The sequence below is a fragment of the Lutjanus erythropterus genome, chromosome 4, assembly GCF_056507025.1.
Source record: "Lutjanus erythropterus isolate fLutEry1 chromosome 4, fLutEry1.hap2, whole genome shotgun sequence".
In the NCBI taxonomy this organism is placed as follows: Eukaryota; Metazoa; Chordata; class Actinopteri; order Lutjaniformes; family Lutjanidae; genus Lutjanus; species Lutjanus erythropterus.
This window is the reverse complement of record NC_139320.1, coordinates 9,915,589-9,937,254: the sequence shown is the minus strand read 5'-3', so window position 1 is coordinate 9,937,254 and position 21,666 is coordinate 9,915,589. Positions and strand designations below refer to the sequence as shown.

Here is a 21,666-nt window from a genome sequence, read left to right as displayed (position 1 = left end):
AAAGGTGACACTGCAGAGTATTGCTTTCCCTTTGACTTCTGATCTTAGTTTACCTTGTGCCTGTCTTTTCTTTCTATTTTACCTGGCATGTTGCCAGGGTGCACACTGATCTATTAGTTTATTGATTTGCCTCCTGGTTTTAGGTTTTCCTTTTAACCATGTGCCTGTTTGATTATCTGATTGCTGGTGATTTCTGTGTGAAGGTGTGCATGGTGTGTGCGTGCCTGAACGGACATGCATGCCAATGTTGTTCAGTCCGTTTTCTTAGTGTGTGCTGTTTGTCAGTATGAAGGTGTTAGAGGGTCATCTGTCTGATTCCCATTTTACCTATATGAGACTTTATGATCAAATTCCAGACATGTGATCATTCTTTTGTAGTGGTGTAAAACCTGTCATCATTACTTAAGAAACTAAACTAAAAAAAACTAAAGACATGGTAATAAAAAGGGAGGGTCCAAAGTGACGGTAGGCTCTTACTTGCATTTTGTAGAGGAAGAAAAATGTCATTGTTGTAAATCCCAGTGAAATATGGTCTAAATGTGAACATTTAGACAATGTCTTCAAATAGTCAGTGAAAAATGTTCACCTCCGAATGTATTTTGAACATCATTTCGCTTGTGACCATAATTGTTTTTTAGCGAAATACTCACTGTGTATTTCTAGACTTAAGTAAAAAAAAATCTGAGTGCTTCTTATTATACTGCAAGGAAGACCCAGAGAAAGACGCTGGTTAGCATGCATTACAAGCACACAAGTAGGAAGTAATATAAACTTTTAATACAAACCTGCACACCCAACACACACCATTTAACCCAAATAAGGATGGACCACAAACCAGTACTGTATTTGCATACATCACCCAGTGTCTCATACGTCTGTTAAGCCTATCTGTATAATATCTTGTAGGAATAGCAGAAGGCCTGTCTGTCTGTGTGAAGCCACCTGCCATGTTGTCAGCACTGCTTAACTTCCCCGTCAAACATGTATTTTGCATTACTACTGCAGTGGTAATCCTGCAGTGAGGATTGATGTTATGTTCTAATCTGTTCTGCTAGTCTCTTATTCTGTTGTTCTGTGCTGTCCTCTCTGCTTTCTTCTATTATGTTCTGCTGTGTGACTGTAAAACTTATAAACAAGCAGTGCATTATCTGCACATGTTAACCCCTCTAATGTTTTGGGCACTATCGCACCATCTGTTAGAGAGACAGAAGAAAAAGAACGGTGGTACAAAGAGTACAAAGAAACACAGAGAGGGAGACGAGACGCTCATATATACATAATGATATGCAAACAGAAAGAAAGACAGACAGACAGAGATGGAGGATTAGATGTAAAGTGTCTCAGAGCAGGAGGGAGTTGGCTCTCTGAGGCAGCTGATTATAAAAACAGTCACCACATTGCATACCCTCATTTACATAGATGCTTAGTCAGCGCCATCCCAGTCTTGGGGTTTGTAGGTAACTAATGGCGGCGTAGACAGGGAGCAGCTAGACCGTCCTCCAATCGGGGGCCTATCTGGGCAACAGAATACAGTCTGACACTGCCATCTAGTGGACAGTGGAGGTAGCAACGTCAAAAGTATAGCAGGGTTAGTGCAAAATCAGTCCTTCATTTGAACTGTAAAAAAGAGAGAATTATTTAATAAACTGAGAAAATCATTATCATTGTGTTGCAGGTTTTGTGCTGCAGTATTCTGTAGACAACACAGAGGAATGGAAAGATGTTTTCATCAGTTCTAGTGAGCGCTCCTTCAAATTGGACAACCTGCGCTGTGGCACCTGGTATAAAGTCAAGCTGGCTGCAAAGAACAGTGTTGGGGCCGGACGCATCAGTGAGATCATTGAGGCCAAGACCCACGGCAGAGGTGAGGAACCTGCAATGGACGAAAGTAGTGTGGGTGGATAAAGGTGAAAAGTATATATAATTTTCATTTTTTCACAAAGGAGGGGCAGGCATCAAATTAATACCGGAATATATGTTGAGCAATAAGGCAGTTAATGAGTCCAAATGACTAATTTTGTGGACTAAAACTCACCAGAAAATAGGCCATACGTGAGAGATCTCTGTTTGCAGTCAACAATGAAGCTTTAAATATACAGCATCACATTCATCCAACAATATTAAGAACCTATAAAAACTTTCAAATAAATCCTCCATCCTGAATCAACAAATGGTTTCTGTCTTTACAGAAAGGATCACTTTTCACCTCTTTGTGCATCATGCTTTATAGTCAAAATGACGGGTACATTGTATCTTGAAGCACACTGAGTTTATGCTTGTCAAATGAAATGTGCTATATAAATAAAGTTGACTTGGCTTGACTTGGTAAAAGATTTCTGGCCTTTCACAGCCAGTGTATTACTCTGGGACATTTAATACACATTTCAGCTCCCAAGTATAGTCATTAATTGTTTAGGAACACATTTACTTCCCCACAGTCACAATATTTAATGAAAATAACAAATTATAAAAACATTGTGTCTTACCTAGTGTAACATTAGTAGCCTTCTCCCCTGTGTCTGACTGTGATGCATAAAATCTATCCTCCTGCCAAGAAAGTTACTAAAATACATCCAGCTTTTCTGTTATTCCTCTCTTGCTGATTGAAACAGCATGGCTAATCCACTCATTATTGCAACTTCAAAGTCCACTTTCTGTGATGGATGACAAACATAACCCAATTAGAAGCATCGGGCTGGCCGTATAGAAAGTGGATGTGGACCTGTATCAGATCTCAGGTCCTAGAGTTTGGGCAGACCCGTGAAGACTTTTAGGATATGGCACAAAATGTAATTTTTTAGTAATCTGAACAGATGTAGACAAATGATGTTTTTGCTTCTTTTACAGAACCTCAGTTCAATAAGGATCAGCCGGTCTTCACCCACATTAACTCCAGCCATGCCCGCCTCAACCTGCAGGGCTGGGCCAGTGGAGGCTGTCCCATCAGCGCTGTCACGCTGGAGTTTAGACCAAAAGGTAAATCACTGTTTTGTCGATTTGCTATTTTCGTTGTATTCTGAGATATCACACAACAAATGAAACAAAAACAATGACCCTCAGTTAAATCTAGCATGAAAACAAAGACATTTATTGTTGGTATTGAGGTAACTTTGCATCTTTTTAAGGAGACGAAGAAGAAAAGAGACTCAACGTTTGTATTTGTACTTGTTACAGGCACATGGGCATGGCAGAATGTACGCACCAACGCGACCACAGACGTGTTCCTGGCAGAGCTGCGTGAGGCCACCTGGTACGAGCTGAAGATGAAAGCCTGTAACAGCGCTGGCTGTGGAAACCAGAGCTCAGAGTTTGCAACACTGGACTATGATGGCAGTGAGTAGAAGACTTTTTGTTTGCAGTTCAGTTGAATAAATTGTGTTGTCTGCTACTTTTAATGAGAAATTCATTAAGCTGGGTATGTTAAAATAATGTTGAATATTGTCTTAAAAGGGCATTAACTAAATCTGTGCTCTTCCTGGGTGCGTGCAGGCACAATCCCACCAATCAAATCCCCCCTGGAAAAGAACGATGATGTCAAGAAGCTGTTTTCTATTGGCTGTCCTGTGATTTTGGTCACTCTGGGTGTTGCACTGCTCTTCATCATTCGCAAGAAACGCAAGGAAAAGAGGCTGAAGAGACTGAGAGGTGAGAGGAGAAGTAAAAGGAGAGGAGACAAGCTGAAGGAGTGAATTGGCAAGACGAACAAAGCAGACATCAGAGAGAATCGTGAATTAAGTCTCTAGAGTTGCAATTTGTTTTAAAAGATTGATTTGTGTATCAGGAAAAAATAATTTATGTTTTCTGCTCCCTCTAGATGCCAAAAGCCTGGCAGAGATGCTGATAAGGTAAGACTGCTGATTCCTGTTCCTTCTTACAAAATCTGTGTGAAATATTATCACAAATCCACAGCTTGCATCTTTTTCAAAACTGTGAATGTTTGTGTGTGCTTGTCTTGTATCTCTGGATTAGTAAAAACAACCGCAGCTTTGACACCCCAGTGAAGGGACCTCCTCAGGGCCCACGGTTACACATCGACATCCCCAGAGTGCAGCTGCTGATTGAGGACAAAGAAGGCATCAAGCAGATCGGTGAGAGGAAGACAGGGAGACAGAGAGTTGTTGTGTGTGTTCATGTGTCAGTAAATTAGCTTTGGATCCAGTGATCTTTATTTTAAATGTATCATGAAAACTGGGAGACATTAGCTTTTCTGAAATGTTGATTCTTTTTGTTCCAGGTGAGGACAAAGCAACTATTCCCGTGACAGACACAGAATTCAACCAAACTGGAAACCCTCAGAGCTTCTGCACAGGTGTGTCTGTCCATCACCCCGCCCTCATCCAGAACACTGGACCTCTGATTGACATGTCAGACATCAGACCAGGAACCAGTAAGTCCTCTTTCTTCTCACTGTACATTTTATACATAAAAGCTCAAAGTAAAGCTGCATCTCAAGGAACTAAAAGTTTTCTTCAACCCACCTTAATCTGCATTCCCACCCTGGTCAAAAGACACAGCTAAGATTAAAGAAAAGTAGTCCACTGATGTATAAAAAAGTGTTTTTAGATTTTATCCATGCAACTATCAAACAACAATGACCACATGTAAAGCGATGGACGGGAATGAATATACCATTATCATTATATATTATATATACATATATATGTTAGTGTGGACATTGTTGTCAGTCCATCTGTCAAATATTTTCTTCTGTAACTCCATGAGATGCTGATGAGTTAGAGCACAGTGAACAAAAAACAATCTTGTTTGTGACTGCAGATTTTTAAAAAGGGTGAAGTAAAACGTTGTAAGCACGGCCCACCTCAAAGTTCCTGTACTTTTGGCAAATAATGCCACCCAAGGAGGGAAGTAATCATAGACTTATGCCTTTGGATTGTACATCAGTGTCGCTGTATTGACTATCCTGTAAACAAATACAGGTGAACATAGAAGCTGCATTTTTTCTGGATAAAAAATCCTGTAACATTTACATTTCCCAACTCATTTCAGTGAGTTATTTTTATAGTCAAGGGTCACTTAAATTGATTGAGAAATAAATGTAAGAAGAACAGCAGCTCCCCCACTTATATGTGTTTGTTCATAGGCCAGACCTGCCCTGCCCTACATATATATATATGGGGGAGCTCAGGTGATAAAATGTGTACAGAGGCTGAGTCCTCAGCTGCGGCCATGGGTTTGATTCCAGCCTGCGGCCTTTTGCTGCGTGTCTTCCCCCACTTTCTCCATTATTTCCTATCATCAAGCTGTCCATTTGATTGAAGGCTAAAAAGCCAGATTAGAACTGTGGAAGCGCAGCTTAAATGAAGCAGTTTTTTACTGCTCACAGTAGATACATGGTGAAAGCATAAACTGTCAAAATTTGCTGAATTTCTTCTGAGTTTCTCGCTTTTGTTTTTTTGGCCAAATAACAACAGCAATTGAATTTTTCTTCATCTTTACATATGAACATTTTCTCTTGATCTGTTAAAATCCACTATGGACTAGAATAAGATAAGCCTGTTTTGTTGCAAATGCTTAATTTTCCTGTATGTACACCCCCTGTACATATCAAGGTTGTCAAAAGTATTGATATTTCAATACTTTCTCAGTACATCACGTATAAAACAATACAATACTGACATTCAAGCGTATCAAAAGTACTGAACCTATAAAAGAGAAAAGATCCTGTTCCTCAGTCTTTATTACTAGAACAGGTTGCAGATTGTTCGTTTAAAAAAAAGAAAAAGATTATTCTATTTTGTGTGGCTAGGACTTTTCATCCTTTTTGCAGTTTCATTACAGGTATTGAGTATTATTTACTTTAACAGTAATATTAGTATCAAAGTATTGTGTCAAAGTTTAAGAATCTGGTATCATGATAACCCTAGTGCATATCCACATTATCACTTCTTCATCCATTTACCACCAGACCCAGTGTCAAGGAAGAGTGTTAAGTCAGCCCACAGCATCAGGAACCGCTACTCCAGTCAGTGGACTCTGACTAAGTGCCAGGCGTCCACGCCAGCCCGTACTCTCACCTCAGACTGGCGCACAGTTGGCTCCCAGCATGGCATCACTGTCACAGAGAGTGACAGCTACAGTGCCAGCCTCTCACAGGACACAGGTTGGTGAAATGACACTTACAGCCAGTAACATGCACATAGAACTGAAACTATTTTTCAAACGTGGAGGAGAAACTGCTTTTTCAGTGGGGTATACCTCAAAAAGCAGGTGTAAAAATGGATGGTTTGTGCTTACATTCATTCCTTTTCTTTCTCTTCCATAGATAAGGGTCGTAACAGCATGGTGTCAACAGAGAGTGCCTCTTCCACCTACGAGGAGCTGGCAAGAGCGTATGAGCATGCCAAGCTGGAGGAACACCTGCAGCATGCCAAATTTGAGATCACTGAGTGCTTTATCTCTGACAGCTCATCTGACCAGATGACCACAGGTACCAATGACAATGCAGACAGCATGACGTCCATGAGCACGCCGTCAGAGCCCGGTATCTGCCGATTCACTGCCTCGCCACCCAAGCCCCAGGACTATGATCGTGGCAAGAATGTAGCTGTGCCCATTCCACACCGCGCCAAGAGTGAGTGGTTCTTACAAAGCATCAGTGTTTTTTTACAGTGATTTTTCACTTGGTATTTTAAATGTTTAAAATGGATTTATATATAAACAAAGTTAGTCACTTGTGTCATGAATATTTCCAACAGACAAATCTGAGGAACAAAGTTGATGGAACTAATTTTTAACTGTTAATTCTGACCTTGTCAACAAACATGCTAATGAATAAATTTAAGTTTGGCGTCCGCTGTAGTATAAAACATTTGTAACTTGATTCAAATAGTTGTTCATAAATATAAGATGTAAGATATAGATATCCTGACCATTCAAACACACACACACACATATATATATATAAAACATAAATTTTGTGCACAAACAAGTATGATGTCATTATATAGATTCCAGCACTCCTGGTAGGAGATGGTTCTATAAAAATTCCATTTAATAAAACTGAAGAAATGAATGTGAACTAGTTGATTTTAATCTCTGTGAACTTTGAGCTCTGTCTTGTGAGTCTGTTATGAGAGTCAAATGGTAGTTAACTTCCTAAGGGCCCACATACATCCTTGAATATATCAGAATCACAATCAGACGTCACCAATTAAATGTGTGCTTTGATTTGGTGCCGATGTCAGAACAGCAGAATGAGGAAATGAGATGGCTGAAGTAAGATAACAAAAAATGTAGTAAAACCACCATGGCTGTACTTACATACATGTATGTACTTACAAACATCATACAATAATATTTAAGGCACAAAAACCATATATATAACTATGTTTTCAGGGGCAGTAAGGTTCTGTTCGATGGGTCATATATATGTGGTTTTAGCAGGTTTTGGTAATCACATCAACTTTGACTTTTCCCTCCAGGTGACTACTGCAACCTTCCCCTCTACATGAAGTCAGATCCCTTCTTCCGAAAGCAGTCGGAGCATCATGACCCATGTCCAGTGGTTCCACCACGTGAAGCCTCTATTCGTGGCCTTGCCCAGCGGGCATACCACACCCAGGGCCGTCATGTGACTATGGACTCTGCAAAGCAGCAAGCCCTGAGCATGGGCCACTCTGGCCTGTCCAACCTCACATCCTCTGGGGCTTCCTCTGGAGGAGCAGGAGGCGGTGGTGGAGGTAGTGGGAGTGGAGGGGTGTCTGCTAGCTCTAGCAGCTCCACGCTCCCCCAGAGGACTCTCACCATGCCCAGCTCCTCTGCCTCAGTGGCCCAGAGCGCAGCAGCAGCCGCTGCTGCTACCGCCGCGGCCACTGGGGCATCGTCATCCTCCGGTGGAGGAGGAGTAGCGGGGGCCGCAGGAGGGACTCCTGGAGGTGCCTCCTCATCCTCCTCCAAGATGGGAGGATCCAGAGACTCTCTCCTGGAGAGCAGCTCCTCGGGCTTAGGCAGACTGCAGAAGCAGAGGGATGGAGGGGCAGGGGCCTACTCCAAGTCATACACACTGGTGTAGCCTGCCATCACCGCGGCCTGTCACTGTAACTCTTAATGCTGGTCGAGCCAGCGCTTGCCTGGAGCCTCTATGGAAACGTGGGGTGAGGAACACACACATGCACAGCTGACCCGTCAGTGCCTGCGCTGTGCCAGGCTGCAGGGGGCTGCTTGGGTTCCCATTGACACTACTGTATGAAGGGGTCAGAGTTGGGTCTCCACAGCACAGGGGTTTGCCTTTCTTTCTGCCTGATTGCTTTCTATTCTTATTGTGTCATCTTTCTCTATCTCTTATTTCATCACCCTGGAAATCACTTGCCAAAACATAAATGATTTATCTGTTCACTTCATACTTTCATTTCCTGGTACGGACACAGTACTTATGCACAAAATGCTTTCCACGTGCACTGTCTTGTCTTCTGGATCAAGACAGGCGTAGAATGAACCAGGTCACTTGAGTTTTTAGGTTTATAAAATATGTTACTTTTCTGGTCTCTGATGGAAGAAGAGCTCATATCATAGCATTGTGCCATGGCAGGATGCTTTTATTGTATGCATAAAGCACCAACCTTGGTGTTACACTGGCTCTGAGAGGTTACTCCATCATGGATTCATACTTATGAGGCCATGGAAGGACTCTCAAGCGTCTCAATACCAGGTTTGAGATGTGGAGAATTTTCTTATACATGCAAAGGATGATACAGCTTAGTGGTCTTAAGTGATGCTTTCATAAACAGACTCAAAAAAATGTCAAGCATCATCAAGTGAAAAATGAATCCAAACCTTTTTTTTCCTTTCATCAGTTTTATGTTTATTTTTCTGATGATGGAAATATAATCTCATGTGCACTAAGAAAAAGTTAGAATGGATCCAAGTAACAGAAACCTTCACAAGCCTGCGTGTGTGTGCGTGTGGGTGTACATGTGTAAATATATATATGTATACATGTGGCAGGCACACACCAACCAACAGTGGACCTTTTTAAAATCAATCTGTATGCTGACCTCTCGCGCAGACGTCTGTGTCAAAACTGAACCCCCGCCACCCCCACACCGTTCATTTTGTACCTGTGAAAGGGGGTTCTGGGGGCAGTAACGATGATGATGCTGACGACGTAACACTAATTTGGTCCAGCATTTTGAACATTGTTTTGTTAAGTGTGATTGACAGCATTGCTTAAACGAGAAGTGGGTTCAAAAGAGAGCAATTACAGATGATAAGAAAGAGGTTTCTTTCTTTCTCTCTTTTCCTGCCTCAGAACAAAGAAGGACGAGACCCTTTTATGATTCATCATGGCGCCACAATGCTATTATTCTTTGTTTAACTAATTTTACTTGTACCCATTTCCCCTTTCTACCCTTCTCCACCTTCACCCCTACCCACCAAGTCCCCCATCATATCCATACAGTGTCACTGTGACCTACTGCTAGCATACTGGCTAGCTAAAAAGACAGACAGACAGACTGAGAGAAGAGGTCTAATATGCACAGACAGGCAGAAATGCTATTTGCTGTTCACTTCACCATATTGACACGCTCGTCATTTTCATACAGGATGGAAAGCTCAAATGATTTTATCAAAAGGATAATGTCAAACTGCTGCACTCCAGATTGTAAGTCATCTATGGGTAGAAAAATGGACAAATCATTATCATTTCACTGATTCATGATTGATCAGCAACTGAGAAGACAATGGATAGTGAAAACCTGGAGGAACTTCATGCCAACAGCTAATGTTAGCATTACATCACATCCTAGCAAACATTACTGTTACTGTGTTACATGATATGATAGGAAAGGCCTAAACTCATTCTGAAATTTCAGCTGAAGCATTAATTTATTCATGAACAATAATGTTAGCAAAGAAGTAGTTGAATGCTAATGTTAGCTGTTGTCCCAGGGTAGCTAATGGGTTATGAAAGATGTTACTTTGGCTTGAAATATGGCTAGATATCCGTCCAGATTTTCACTGTCCGTTGTCTTTTCAGCTACTCATCAATCAGGAAGCAGTGAAATGAAAACGACAGGTCACTTTCTCTGCAGTTACACAACTTACAAGCTGGAGCACCGCAGTACGACATCTGAGCTTCCCAGCCCAAGTGTGAATATGGTGAATGACAACTTGAATGAAGAGATAAGTTGCAAGCATACAGCAAATTTATTAAGATGTATACAAGAAAAGAAATCATATTTGTATGAAATGATCTTGAATTTATGAGCAGACAATGACTTTGAGATTATAGACAAGAGAGAGATCAAGTGTTGATAGAATTTGCAGTTGTTGTTAGGGAAACGGGGAGGGGGGTTGCAAAGCAGAGAGATACTTCAGAAATAAGTGGTCTTCAAAACTAAAAGATGTGTTTTCAAGTCCCTCAACCTCACTGAGAAATTTATTTTAGCTTTATGCATGGTACTGTATCTGTTAACTTAAAGTTTATTTTTTATTTCTCCCACATTTCTTCTCCCAAAGCTTAATCCCATAACAAAGATCGTTCCAAAAACAGAGTTGCTCCAAATGTTTTGCAATGGTAAAACGTAACATCAGGGCTCTCGCAATAGAAAAAAGAAAAAGATATATGTTTGTTTTCAAAAGTATGTACATATATATTTCTATTCAAATATATAGCAAATATATGAATATTGAAAAAAGCAGAGAAATATAAAAGCCGTTCTAATTGAAAATATATATAAAAGATCACAAGACAATCGCTCAGAGTGAAGAACTGCAAGAAAGAAGGAAGGAAAAAAAAGAAGAGGGAGGCTTAAACGGGTAGCACAACCATGGACGGGAGATCAAGGAGAGAAAAAAAAGTGGTGTGAAAGAAAGTTAAATGGTGAAACTGAGGTTTGAAGAATGATACAATGACCCCCTTGTGATTTTGTAAATGTTCCAGCTGCAGCGCCGCCGCCTGTGCAGCAGGTACTGCAGCAGCTGAAAGGACAAGCACAGTAAAGTCAAACTATAGTGTGAGATTGTGTTGCTGGTGAACTGTGGTCTATGGCTCAGTGCAGAAAGTGTGGTGTTGAAAAAGAAAACAGTAAAACAAAGGACAGCCTATAACAGTAAGTGAGCCTATTGTAAAATGTTGTATTGTACCTTCCAAAGGTGTGTTCACAAACTCAATGCCATTACCTGACTTATAATTAATGAAGACAAACAGACCGACAAGTATTTCTGTTTCTTATCTGTGTCATAGCGAGTCCTTCCCTAACTTCAGGACAGGCCAATAAAACATACCACGCAGTAAAGACTATAAATGTATTCATGCTCCCTTTTATTTTAAAACTAGACAGGAGAGAAATGAACATTGCTTTACATTGTTAATGGTTACAATGCCTTTCATTTTGGCCTTTATGTTTCAACTTGTGCAAATACTTTTAGAAAAATAAGAGTTTGGAAATGGGAAACCAAAAACAGAGGCTTCCTTACTCCAGATGTATGGATATTGGATGGAGTGATGAAATAAACTCCTGTCCAACCTGCTTTCCCCAATTCTTCAATGAAGTTGCCTCTACTGTAAAACACTAATCGACTGTCAGTTTGTGCAAAGTACTTGTAATTTGTACTTTTAAGGAAAATTCCACTGTCTTTTGCAGTGTTATGGAAAATATCAATGGTACATATTGTTAGAAACAATACTATCACATTTTGGAAAACAGGATTATTTTGCTTTGTGCTAAAAGTTAGATGAGACTGATCAATACTAGCAGAATAATCATGACATTACATTTTCATATAGGCCCAGACCTAATTCAGCTGAAATTATAATAATAACAGCCTGTTATTGTATTAAAAACTAAAATTGTCTGGTTTCTTTCAAGGCAAATTGCAAATCATGCTACCATATGAAACTGCTAACCATAGTGTGCACAGACACTTAATTCTACAGTCTTTTTTCTCTTATTGAACATGAAAGCTGCAGATTTCTTAACAGCAGATGTTCTGAACATCTGGTCAGATCTCTGCAATCCTTAAATGACTAATAGGTGATTTTGGGTGGATTTTTTCCTTAAAATGCAACAACATACTTTTCAAACTGACTCAGTGTTCACGAGGCCAACTTCACTGTGCCGCTTCCCCGAACCTTTTCCACAACCAATCAGATTGTCCCCTCTCACTGTACCCCTTGCCCACCTATACAACATAATTTCTACTCCATAATTGAAGACTTGTGTACATAGGAAAGTGTTTTGTATAAATGAGTACTATTTTCGACATCTTCACTAGAAACCAGGGCACAATGTAAACTTTGAACTGAAGTTATTGTAATGAAACAGAAAAGGACTTAATGAAAAACTATAGAATTATACAGACACTGCTTTATCTTGATTTATGGACCAGTTGAAACATGTCAGAGTGGACCATGCATAGTTAACAATATTGATTTCTTCTTTTACAGGACATTTGGTTGCATTGTCTCCTTTTTAATTTAGATTTTTATATATTTTTTGTTTTGTTTGTTTCTTTTTTTTTTTTTACTTTGTCACAGGTTGCTTGATTTAGAGTTTGCCTTTTTTTTATTATCCCACTTTTTGGGGGGAGGACAGCAGCATTGCATGTTCTGAAAATTTTGCTGGTTATAAAAGAAAAAGGGAAACAGTGAATTGAACAATTTAAAAGGGGGTTAATTAAAACATTTTAAAAATGCAGAGGTTGTTCCTTAAACTTTTATGGGGAAAACGTTGCTTCAATTTGCAATTGCTTGTGTTTAACTCTACATTTTCTTTTCTATGAAAACAAACAAAAACAGAAAAAGAGTACTCAACACCTTGTGCAATAAAGCTATCTTTTTATGAACTGTGATGATATTATTCATTCTTTCACAACTATGTAATAGATAAGCTAATGGGCTTTCCGTATTAGCCAGTTTTTACTGGAATCAGAACATGATTCACTTGTTTGTGAGTTTGGCTCATTCATCCCTTTGGCACCCAACTCTTTTTAAGATCCACGTCATTGTGAACAGATTTTAAAGGGGTAATACTTTAAAATATACTTTATATTACAGCTCAGCAATAACATGTAAGAGTGGGCTTTTAATTTGATGATAAAGAGGTAGCCTGTAAAAATAAATTATTTGTTTTCACTTAACAGAAAAAGTTAGTGTTTTGGCTGCCTTAAAATTAACTGAAGTTTGAATTTGAAAACACAAGTTGAGATAATTTTGACTCAAAACAAACTTTTCTTGTCAAATGAACATGATACTAATTCAGATGTACTTGAGAAAAGTGTGCAGGGGCAGAGACAGAATTCAATACTCATATAAATGCAATATTCATCATTTATGTTTCATTCAAACTATGAAAAAGTTGGCTTTCAGGAGGGTTTTACTTCTCAAACAAAAAATGCAGGCTGGGAAGTCTGCTAATATGCTGATCATGTTTCCTTAGAACCTGAATTTAATTAGTTGATTGAACTGTGTACATTATATTCATTCAACTCATCATTTCAAGTCAGAAGACTGCAAATTAAAATAACTCATGTTTATGAGTTCTTAAGTGTTCTAAAAATCAATACTACTGTATGTACTTACTAAAGTATTGACCAGATAATACCATGTTATTGATAATGTGTAGGTTGTATCTGGATAATATTAGACTGAAATGCATGTAACAGTGTAATAAAAGGCCAGGAACAAATGGTAGTAACAGGGAAACACATTTATAGGTAAGGAAAAACAATTACTTTAATAGATTTTTTTAAAATAATGTGTTGAATATTTTGGTAACAATATGGTAACCTATTAATAATAAAAGGGTTATATCAGTGCAATATTTGAATTTAAAAAAGGCACATCAGTAGGGTACTAAACTGACAATAATGAGGAAATGTAGGTTGATGTTTTCACAACATTACAAACTACTAACATCTTCAAAGTCCAAATTCTTGGATGTCAGATTTGGTAATTACCATATTATAATGCTGAAATGGATAACTTCCAAACATTCCCCTTTGTTTCAGGTTCATACTGTACAAATCTTTCAGAAAAACTATCTGCATCTCATACTGCTAGATTTCAATTAGATTTCTTTTTTAATTAAAGAATTTGAGAGAAACAATCTTTGACGTTCGTATTCCGGTATCTGATGAGGTGGGATGACAACAGGTTGATGCTGCACTTTAAAAAAGCTCACCTAAACCTTTTACCATGAATTCATTCCTCACACTGCTTCTTTGATGGTAAAACAACAATGTGCAGCAATTTAAGTAGCCACATATATATCAACATCTGATGTATGTAACTTTTGGGTTAACTGTTAACTGTAATTTGTCTTCAGGTTTTTAGCCTCGTATGGAGACCTAAAGTGCTCAAAGTTAAATATTGCGAATAAATAATGCTATGGATAAATACACACAAAAATATTAAAATTAATTCTTTTAAAAGTGAAGAAAAGAAACTTAATGGAGGCTTTTAACCTGAAAATGTAGTTAATCCATAATATGATTCTGAACATGGTGGAAACACTAGAGGGCATCATGCTGCAATGAAACACGACACGGGATTACAGAGGAGTTTATTGAAATAGTTTGTTTGAGAAAGATCCACAATGTTGACAAATTATTTGATTAATTTTTCCATATTTATTTACTCAAAACACTGGTCATATATACATTACATTCACAGTCACTCACACACTCACACTCTCACATTCAGATATACAGTAACATTCACAGATATTGTTCAGACAGAATTTATAATGGGGTATTACAAGGGTATGGGGATATACTCTATTACTGTATGTTATTGTTTATTCTGTGTCACTAATCCAGGAGCTCTACTGTGTTTATTTTACAGATTGAATATATGTGCATTTGCATATGTATGCTCATATGCATTTGTCAGTTCATTCATCCTTTGGTGAATCCACCTGCTTCCTGTTGTCTTTCTCCATCCCTCTTTGTCCATCTACTTTCCGTTCTTCTGCTTCTTCTGTTGGAACTTCCTGAAGTGGGTCTGGATGGTGGCGGCGGCCTTCTCGACTTCGACGGGGCTCAGTGGAGGAACGGGGCTGAGTGAAGGAGCAGCAGGCAGGGTGCATGACCCGTTGCTGGCGTTGGAGTCTGAGCACGACAGGACACAGGGTATAGCCAGAGAGGTAGAGGCAATAGCCATGGAGACATAGTCTGTGGCAATGATTAAGTTCAAACACACGGTGTACATATTAGGCTCGATTTGAGCGGGCTATTTTTCTGATCAAAGTTTGAGAGATTTTAAGGGTTTAATTTGAATCAAACCCTTGTGGTGACTTTAAGGTGATACTAATAGATGATACAGCGGCAGAAAAATAGCCTGCATTTCAATTAATTAATGAACAGTATTACTCACTCTTTCTATACACCCCGATGCTGTTCCTCCTCAGTCCATCAAACTGTGAAAGAAAGAGAACAGTTGTGGGTTAGAACAGAGGTTCTCAAGCTTTTCTCATCCAAGGACCCTTCACAAGACAGACAGTAAATCAGAGACCCCCTTATAGAAGTCTCCCCAAATACTTTAACATAACCATTTTTTAAACTATTACTTAGCTATGTGAATGAGCGATACAATGAAAATGTATTACAAAGAGATTAGAAGAAGTCCTGCTTCACCCTATCTGGGTTTATTTCACATAATTACACAGCTTTGTAAAACACACTTCTGTTTTATTTAGCAGACTGTTGCCATGGACACAGTTCTGACTACAGACTCTGTTAGAGCAATAAAATCATTTTTAAAACACTGTTTTGTATGAAATTGTTGATTTATTTTGGCAAGTAACTGTAATGTAAGGAATAATATACAGTGAGCAGGTCATTATTGTGAAATAAACAGGATGATGCAGGTCTTGAATCATCCTGAAGGGGTTTATTTCTCAACAATGACCTGCTCACTGTATATTATCCTACTTACTACATGGTTACTTACCAAATATATTCATAGATAGATAGATATAGATATTTGATACATATGTATGTGACACAAAATATTTTATTCTTATTAATTATTTTAAAATGATTTCAGTGATTTAACAATGATTTTATTGTTTCTCCAGTTTCTATGATCAGAACTGTGTCCATAGCAACAGTTTGTTCTTCATAGCAACAATCAATGTAATAATGTGAAGTAAACCCTTTCAGGATCATCCAAGAACTGCACAATCCAATAATAACCTGCTCACTGTACATCATACATATATTTTCTAGTAAACTGTAACATATCCTGCCTCCTGCCTTACATTTCTTTGTGACAAGTATTAAACACTTTTGAGGGACCATTACAAAAAATCATTTATGTATATATACTACATATTTAGTACATTTTATCCTATTTAAAAAAAAAAATATCTGCCAATATAGAAACATCAGAATTTACTCCCTAATACCAGTATTGGCATCAGCCCCAAAATCCAGTGCAAGTTGGGCCCTAAATGTTTGATAAGAATGATAAGAATCTATGAACTGAATTTAAATTTTAAAATATTATTCACTGAACTATGGAACCTTTGGTAAAAAACAAACAAACAAAAAACCCAAACAAACAAGCCAGAAAACCTTTCTTATGTCATGATAGTCTAAATAAATGAAACTGAAAACTTTTCATTGACCCCCTGGCAGAGAGCCATGGACCCCCTGAGGGCCCAGACCCATATTCGGGAAGACCTGGGTTAGAAGACAAGACACTCACTGACGCACACAGAGAGAGATACTGATCAGGTATGATAATTATCAATGTTACCATCTTATCGAGAACTCAGCTGAGACATTTTTCACATGCCAATGACAGCACAAAATCAGACACGTGAGCAGATAATGACACGGGTTAAATTCTTCTCCTCGACTGTACAAAATGTGCAGTCTTAAAGGAATGAATGTGCAATGTACATGTGTGACTGACTGAACCCGTGTGTGTGTCTGTGTGTGTGTGTGTGTGTCCTTTCTATCTACAGTTAATGACCTCAAACACAAATCCTCTTGATTGGGATTACAGCTCAAGCAGAGCAGTGGCAGGCAGACCAGAGGCTGACGACTGTACCTGTTTAGGCTGCTTACCCACCAGTTTGGCTACATGCCTGCGTGCATTCAGTCCCACACACACACAGACTCCATGACCTCATCAATGAGGTTTACTCTCTCCTTTTACCACAGGGAGACATTAAGGTGACAAAATGGCTTCCGTCTTTTTTTGGTATCTCCCTGCTTGCTTCATGGAATCTTTCTTTCGCCTCCTCATGTCGGCACCTGTGCCCCTCTGGTTAACCACGGAATTTCTTCTTCCTGCTATCATCCTTTGCTTTCATCTGTTCATTTGTCAGTTTGATCTTTATAAAGGTCTAAGTCAGAAGCAACTTTCAAACAAGAGTTGTGAACTTTGGACTTTACTGAGATGATACAAAAAACTGAAGTCGTTGATCCCTGTACAAGCACTGACAATGTTATTTTCACTGACAATGATGTTTTACTGTGGGTCAAAAGGTCATTATTTAACTGAGTGTCGCAAAAGTTAACTTTCTTAATTCATTACATGGTTTTGTGAAATACTTGATTTGAGTTGGCACTCTGAGGTCTGTTATTTCTGACAAACAGACTGTTGCTGTGGACGCAGATCTGATAATAGACTCTGAAGGAACCACAAAACCATTTTAAAGCAATAAAAACACTTTAAATTACATTAATTACATTAATAGTTTGCATCAAATAATTGATCTTAAGCAAGTTTCAGTGTAATAAGCAGGTTAACGTGTGGTGAGCAGGTCATTATTGTGAAATAAATCCCAACGGGGTGATGCAGGACCCTGATGTGAATCAGACTGAAGGGGGTTGTTTCACATTATTCCACGGCTTTGTTAAATACTTGTTTCTGATTGACCATTGCTATGGATGGTCTGTTCTTCATAGCATAGCTGCTACACAGAAACGACACACTGTACAATACTGTAATGACCATTCAGAAGTATATTACTATGTACTTCTATATATTATTCGAGTATAAGTGTAATATAATAATGTGAAATATAAATCATGTTCCTCCACTGTCCTCCACTAAAACTATCAGCAAACACAACGTGTGACCAAGTTTATATGTTCACATGCTTAGTCAAGCTTGACTGGTGAGCTGTCCACACGCTCTGCCTCACCGTTAGACAGCAGAGGATTAGAAAAACAAATTTATGAGTAAAAATTCCAGCCACACTGGCAGGGGAAATCCAGCTTTAAGAAAACTTAAAAACTGTCTCCTTATCCTCAAACATGACCTGTGAAAGATATCAAGATAACCCTGAGATGACCCCAGTGGAGCTGCTCAGTGTGAGGAAGAGAATATGTGGTCATAGTGGATGACTCGATCATGTGCAGAATGAATGTGTGTCGTTTGAGCTGTGAGCAATAAACTGCCTTGGTGCATGTGTGTTCTCAAGAATGCAGATAAAGAAAATCTTCAAATTAAAAGGCATAATTCAGTGACCAGTTACATTTGAATATCACCATGCCGATCTTGACACATCGTCAGGTACAGTCAAATGTGTTTTACCACTGTTAGCTGGCTAATGTTCCCTCAGATGCAGTGACACAAAATGGATCAGTTTTTGAAACAAAAAACTGGAAGATCTGGAAGACAGCGCTGTGCCAGTAAAACCTCAGAAGCATGTGGTGATGAATTTTGACCATGAATGCATTAAATTTGTATTCATAATGGCGGTGATGCTGAGCTGAAAGCACAGTGGTCTGAGCCCAGATAGTTTTTCTACTTTTCTTTTCATGTTTTTTCTCATTTATTTGGGAAAGTAGTCCTCAGAGTTTTTTTTAACAGTCAGAAGTGTTATTTAAGCTACAAAAAATTGCAGACAGAGCATCAGCATGGAGACGTGTGCAGATCTCATTAAAACTAACCTCGTCTACTTTGCTGCTCCTCCGACTGTGCGACACTGAGTGAACCTGCCAAGGCAAAGGCTGGGACACCATGTAAGGCAGAGGGTCCTGTTGTCGTGAAAACCGCACCCCTATCTGAAAGTGAAGAGGAGTTCAGGTTAGGGATGCAGATGTCAGGGTCAAAGTGAAGTCTGTTATATTTTATTACAATAATGACAACAGTTACTTTATTTATAGCGCACTTTTTACAAAATGATTTGACAGACAAAGCAAGAACAGGGCTCCCAGAAGGTGATATAACATCTGTAAGGCCAGAGAAAAACAAGGCAAAGTTAAGCTAAGATTAAGGTAAAATTAATACACAAAACCAAAGATGCAAAACATAGTAGAACTATGACAGAATGATGAACAAAGAACAAGTAAAAAGTATTGGAAAACAACATTTCAATATAAGTGAAAATAATACTTCTCTCCCACATCTCAGGTTTACTTGTTACATAAAAGAAAAAATAATTAAATTTTCAGTACAGATGGCCTACTGGCAGTACCTGACTTGCTTTTGGAATATGAGCATCAGATGTTACATAACAAGCAGAGAAGAATCAGAGAGAAAAATGCAGCACCTTAAAAGTTTAGTTTATCATTATATTGATTGTATTTGGATGCTGTTGATAAAAACACTGTTAGAGTTTAATTTGACTCTGACTGCCTGTTTTAATGTCACCATAATTCCATTTTCATGTCTATATAAACTTGATTTATATTTGACACTGAAAAGCAGCTGGTGAGAAACCCACAATGTTATGGTTACAGCAAAACCACAGAGCACTCTACTCACATATGTCTTATGATATTGAGGAAGAAATATTTGTGAAAAAGAAAGGATATACTTAAAGGATATAATTAATTAGGAAGGTATATTTAAGGAAGAAACATTTAAGTAAATGGGAAATTAACTTAACACACTTAATAAATCTTAAATCTAATTTCCAGGGAAAATAATCAGCTTTCTTTTTCTATTCTTCTCTTCTATTCCATCTATCAGTATAATTGTCTTACCGTTTCTACGACTTTGACCACCATATACATGGCTGTTAGCATGGTGATCAACATCTTGACCACTGTTCCTTTAGTGTCTTTATTAATCCGTAATGTTTTCCTTGGTTTTCAGTCAGTTCTGCTGGAACAGGAACAGATCCGAGCAATCGGGAATGCAGTGAAGGGCAGCTCAGTGGCAGGACAATTGAACACACAGTGTTGAGTGTGTCCACTCACACAAGTTTCTCACATGAGCACATACTCATCAAACATGTGCACACGCATGCACACACTTCATTCTCACAGTCTCTGACACACGAGGGGTAAGACTGCTAAAGAGCTTTGCGGGACAGAAATAGAGAGACTGTAATCTTTTCCTCTGCACAGCATTTATCCTTCAGGTGTGCTTCCACCTCTCAGGCAGTCAGGGCAGATCAGGTTTTATTCAGAGGTGTAAAATTAAAAAAAAACCAACAACAACAGAATAAAGCTCAGTGATAATTAGCTTTGCATATGATTTTTTTCCTCCTAGTTCAAACATCTTACATGCAGATTGTACAAGCTCATGTTTTACACTGGAATGACGGAGGAAGTTCCCAAACAAGTTGATATTTAGGTTCCACAATCTATTAAGGCACCCTCTATGAAGTCATTATAAATTGCAATTAATTAATTTAGTAATGGTTAATAAGTCCTTTAGTAAACACATTTAAGCACATTTAGGATGGTCAGGTATAGCATGATGGTGCAGTAGTTAGCACTTTCACCTTGCAAAAAGAAAGTCTGTCTTCCCGTGCCGGTGTGGGTTTCCTCCAGGACCTGCAGTGTCACTGAGGAGGTCAATTCTACAGTCAGTACCCTAGACCAAGGTGCTGGCTTAGAACTGGTCCCTGGGCGCAGCATGCTGGCTGCCCACTGCTCCAAATACTAGGATGGGTAACTGACGAGACTGAATCTGACTGTATAATTGTACTTTGTATGGTTATACAAATGTATATGTCACAATAAAGTTGGCCTTACCTTTTTTTATCTTTTTTATGTAATAAAACCATCATAAATGTTGGTAATCCACTGATAAATACCTTAAGATTTACAGGGATTTACTGGCAGAATGTGGAGGACACTGATTATAATATTAATACTTATGTTTTCAATAATAAGAAAGAAAAATGGATTTTGGTCCAGATTCTGATGATCCAAATATGGTCCAATCAATCAAAGGTATTTTTTCACACCTTAGCATCCAAAAGCTTGCTTGAGTTTTAAGCTTTACTAAGTTGTTTATTAGCCATTAATAGAGGAACTGGTCAAAGCTGATACAATAAAACTTTTATAAATCAAATCAAGCCATATTACAGTGTGGTACAACATACACAATTAGATAAGTGTGGTGTAGCCAAATAAATGACACCTGCTTTCTCTTGATAAGACTCAAGATCAAGTTGGCTGATTTTTGTAAAAAGTATAAATACAACTGAATAATTCAACCCAGAACAGTTATTTAAAAGGCTGACTGATAATCTCCTCTGCTCTCTTAAAAATATGATTATTCAGTCTACATGCACATCCACTGATAATTAGAAAAATTTATCATAGAAAGGGTCTGCCTGCATTTACAACTGACAAACAATTTCTAGAACAAATATGTGTCAAATGGTTTAAGTTTTTTATAATCTCAAATAAAACATCTAGGACACATTTTTCAGCAAATCGTGCTGATTTTCTGTATTTTGTAGGGTCAGGATGATATTAGTTTCTGCAAAACATTTCATTTAC

At 38.5% G+C, this 21,666-nt stretch overlaps 2 protein-coding genes across 2 annotated transcripts in view; one reads left to right on the top strand and one right to left on the bottom strand.

The window, feature by feature from the left end:
• The window catches only part of dscaml1 (Down syndrome cell adhesion molecule like 1), a 140,603-nt gene extending 130,971 nt beyond the window's left edge, over window positions 1-9,632 (top strand). The window contains exons 26-35 of the mRNA XM_084716922.1: window positions 1,676-1,864; window positions 2,848-2,976; window positions 3,175-3,333; window positions 3,490-3,645; window positions 3,815-3,845; window positions 3,970-4,088; window positions 4,235-4,387; window positions 5,927-6,121; window positions 6,284-6,592; window positions 7,443-9,632. Coding sequence (XP_084573048.1) covers window positions 1,676-1,864; window positions 2,848-2,976; window positions 3,175-3,333; window positions 3,490-3,645; window positions 3,815-3,845; window positions 3,970-4,088; window positions 4,235-4,387; window positions 5,927-6,121; window positions 6,284-6,592; window positions 7,443-8,032 — 2,030 coding nt within the window. The 3' untranslated portion in view covers window positions 8,033-9,632. The remainder of the gene's footprint in view (window positions 1-1,675; window positions 1,865-2,847; window positions 2,977-3,174; window positions 3,334-3,489; window positions 3,646-3,814; window positions 3,846-3,969; window positions 4,089-4,234; window positions 4,388-5,926; window positions 6,122-6,283; window positions 6,593-7,442) is intronic.
• Window positions 9,633-14,659: 5,027 nt separating this feature from the next.
• On the bottom strand, window positions 14,660-20,029 carry LOC146328077 (uncharacterized). The gene is made up of 4 exons (XM_084716339.1): window positions 19,912-20,029; window positions 18,874-18,987; window positions 15,338-15,380; window positions 14,660-15,135 (listed from the first exon to the last, which is right to left on the bottom strand). Exons 1-4 carry the CDS (start codon window positions 19,963-19,965, stop codon window positions 14,918-14,920), a joined length of 429 nt encoding a protein of 142 aa, XP_084572465.1. The 5' UTR covers window positions 19,966-20,029; the 3' UTR covers window positions 14,660-14,917.
• Window positions 20,030-21,666: the final 1,637 nt, after the last annotated feature.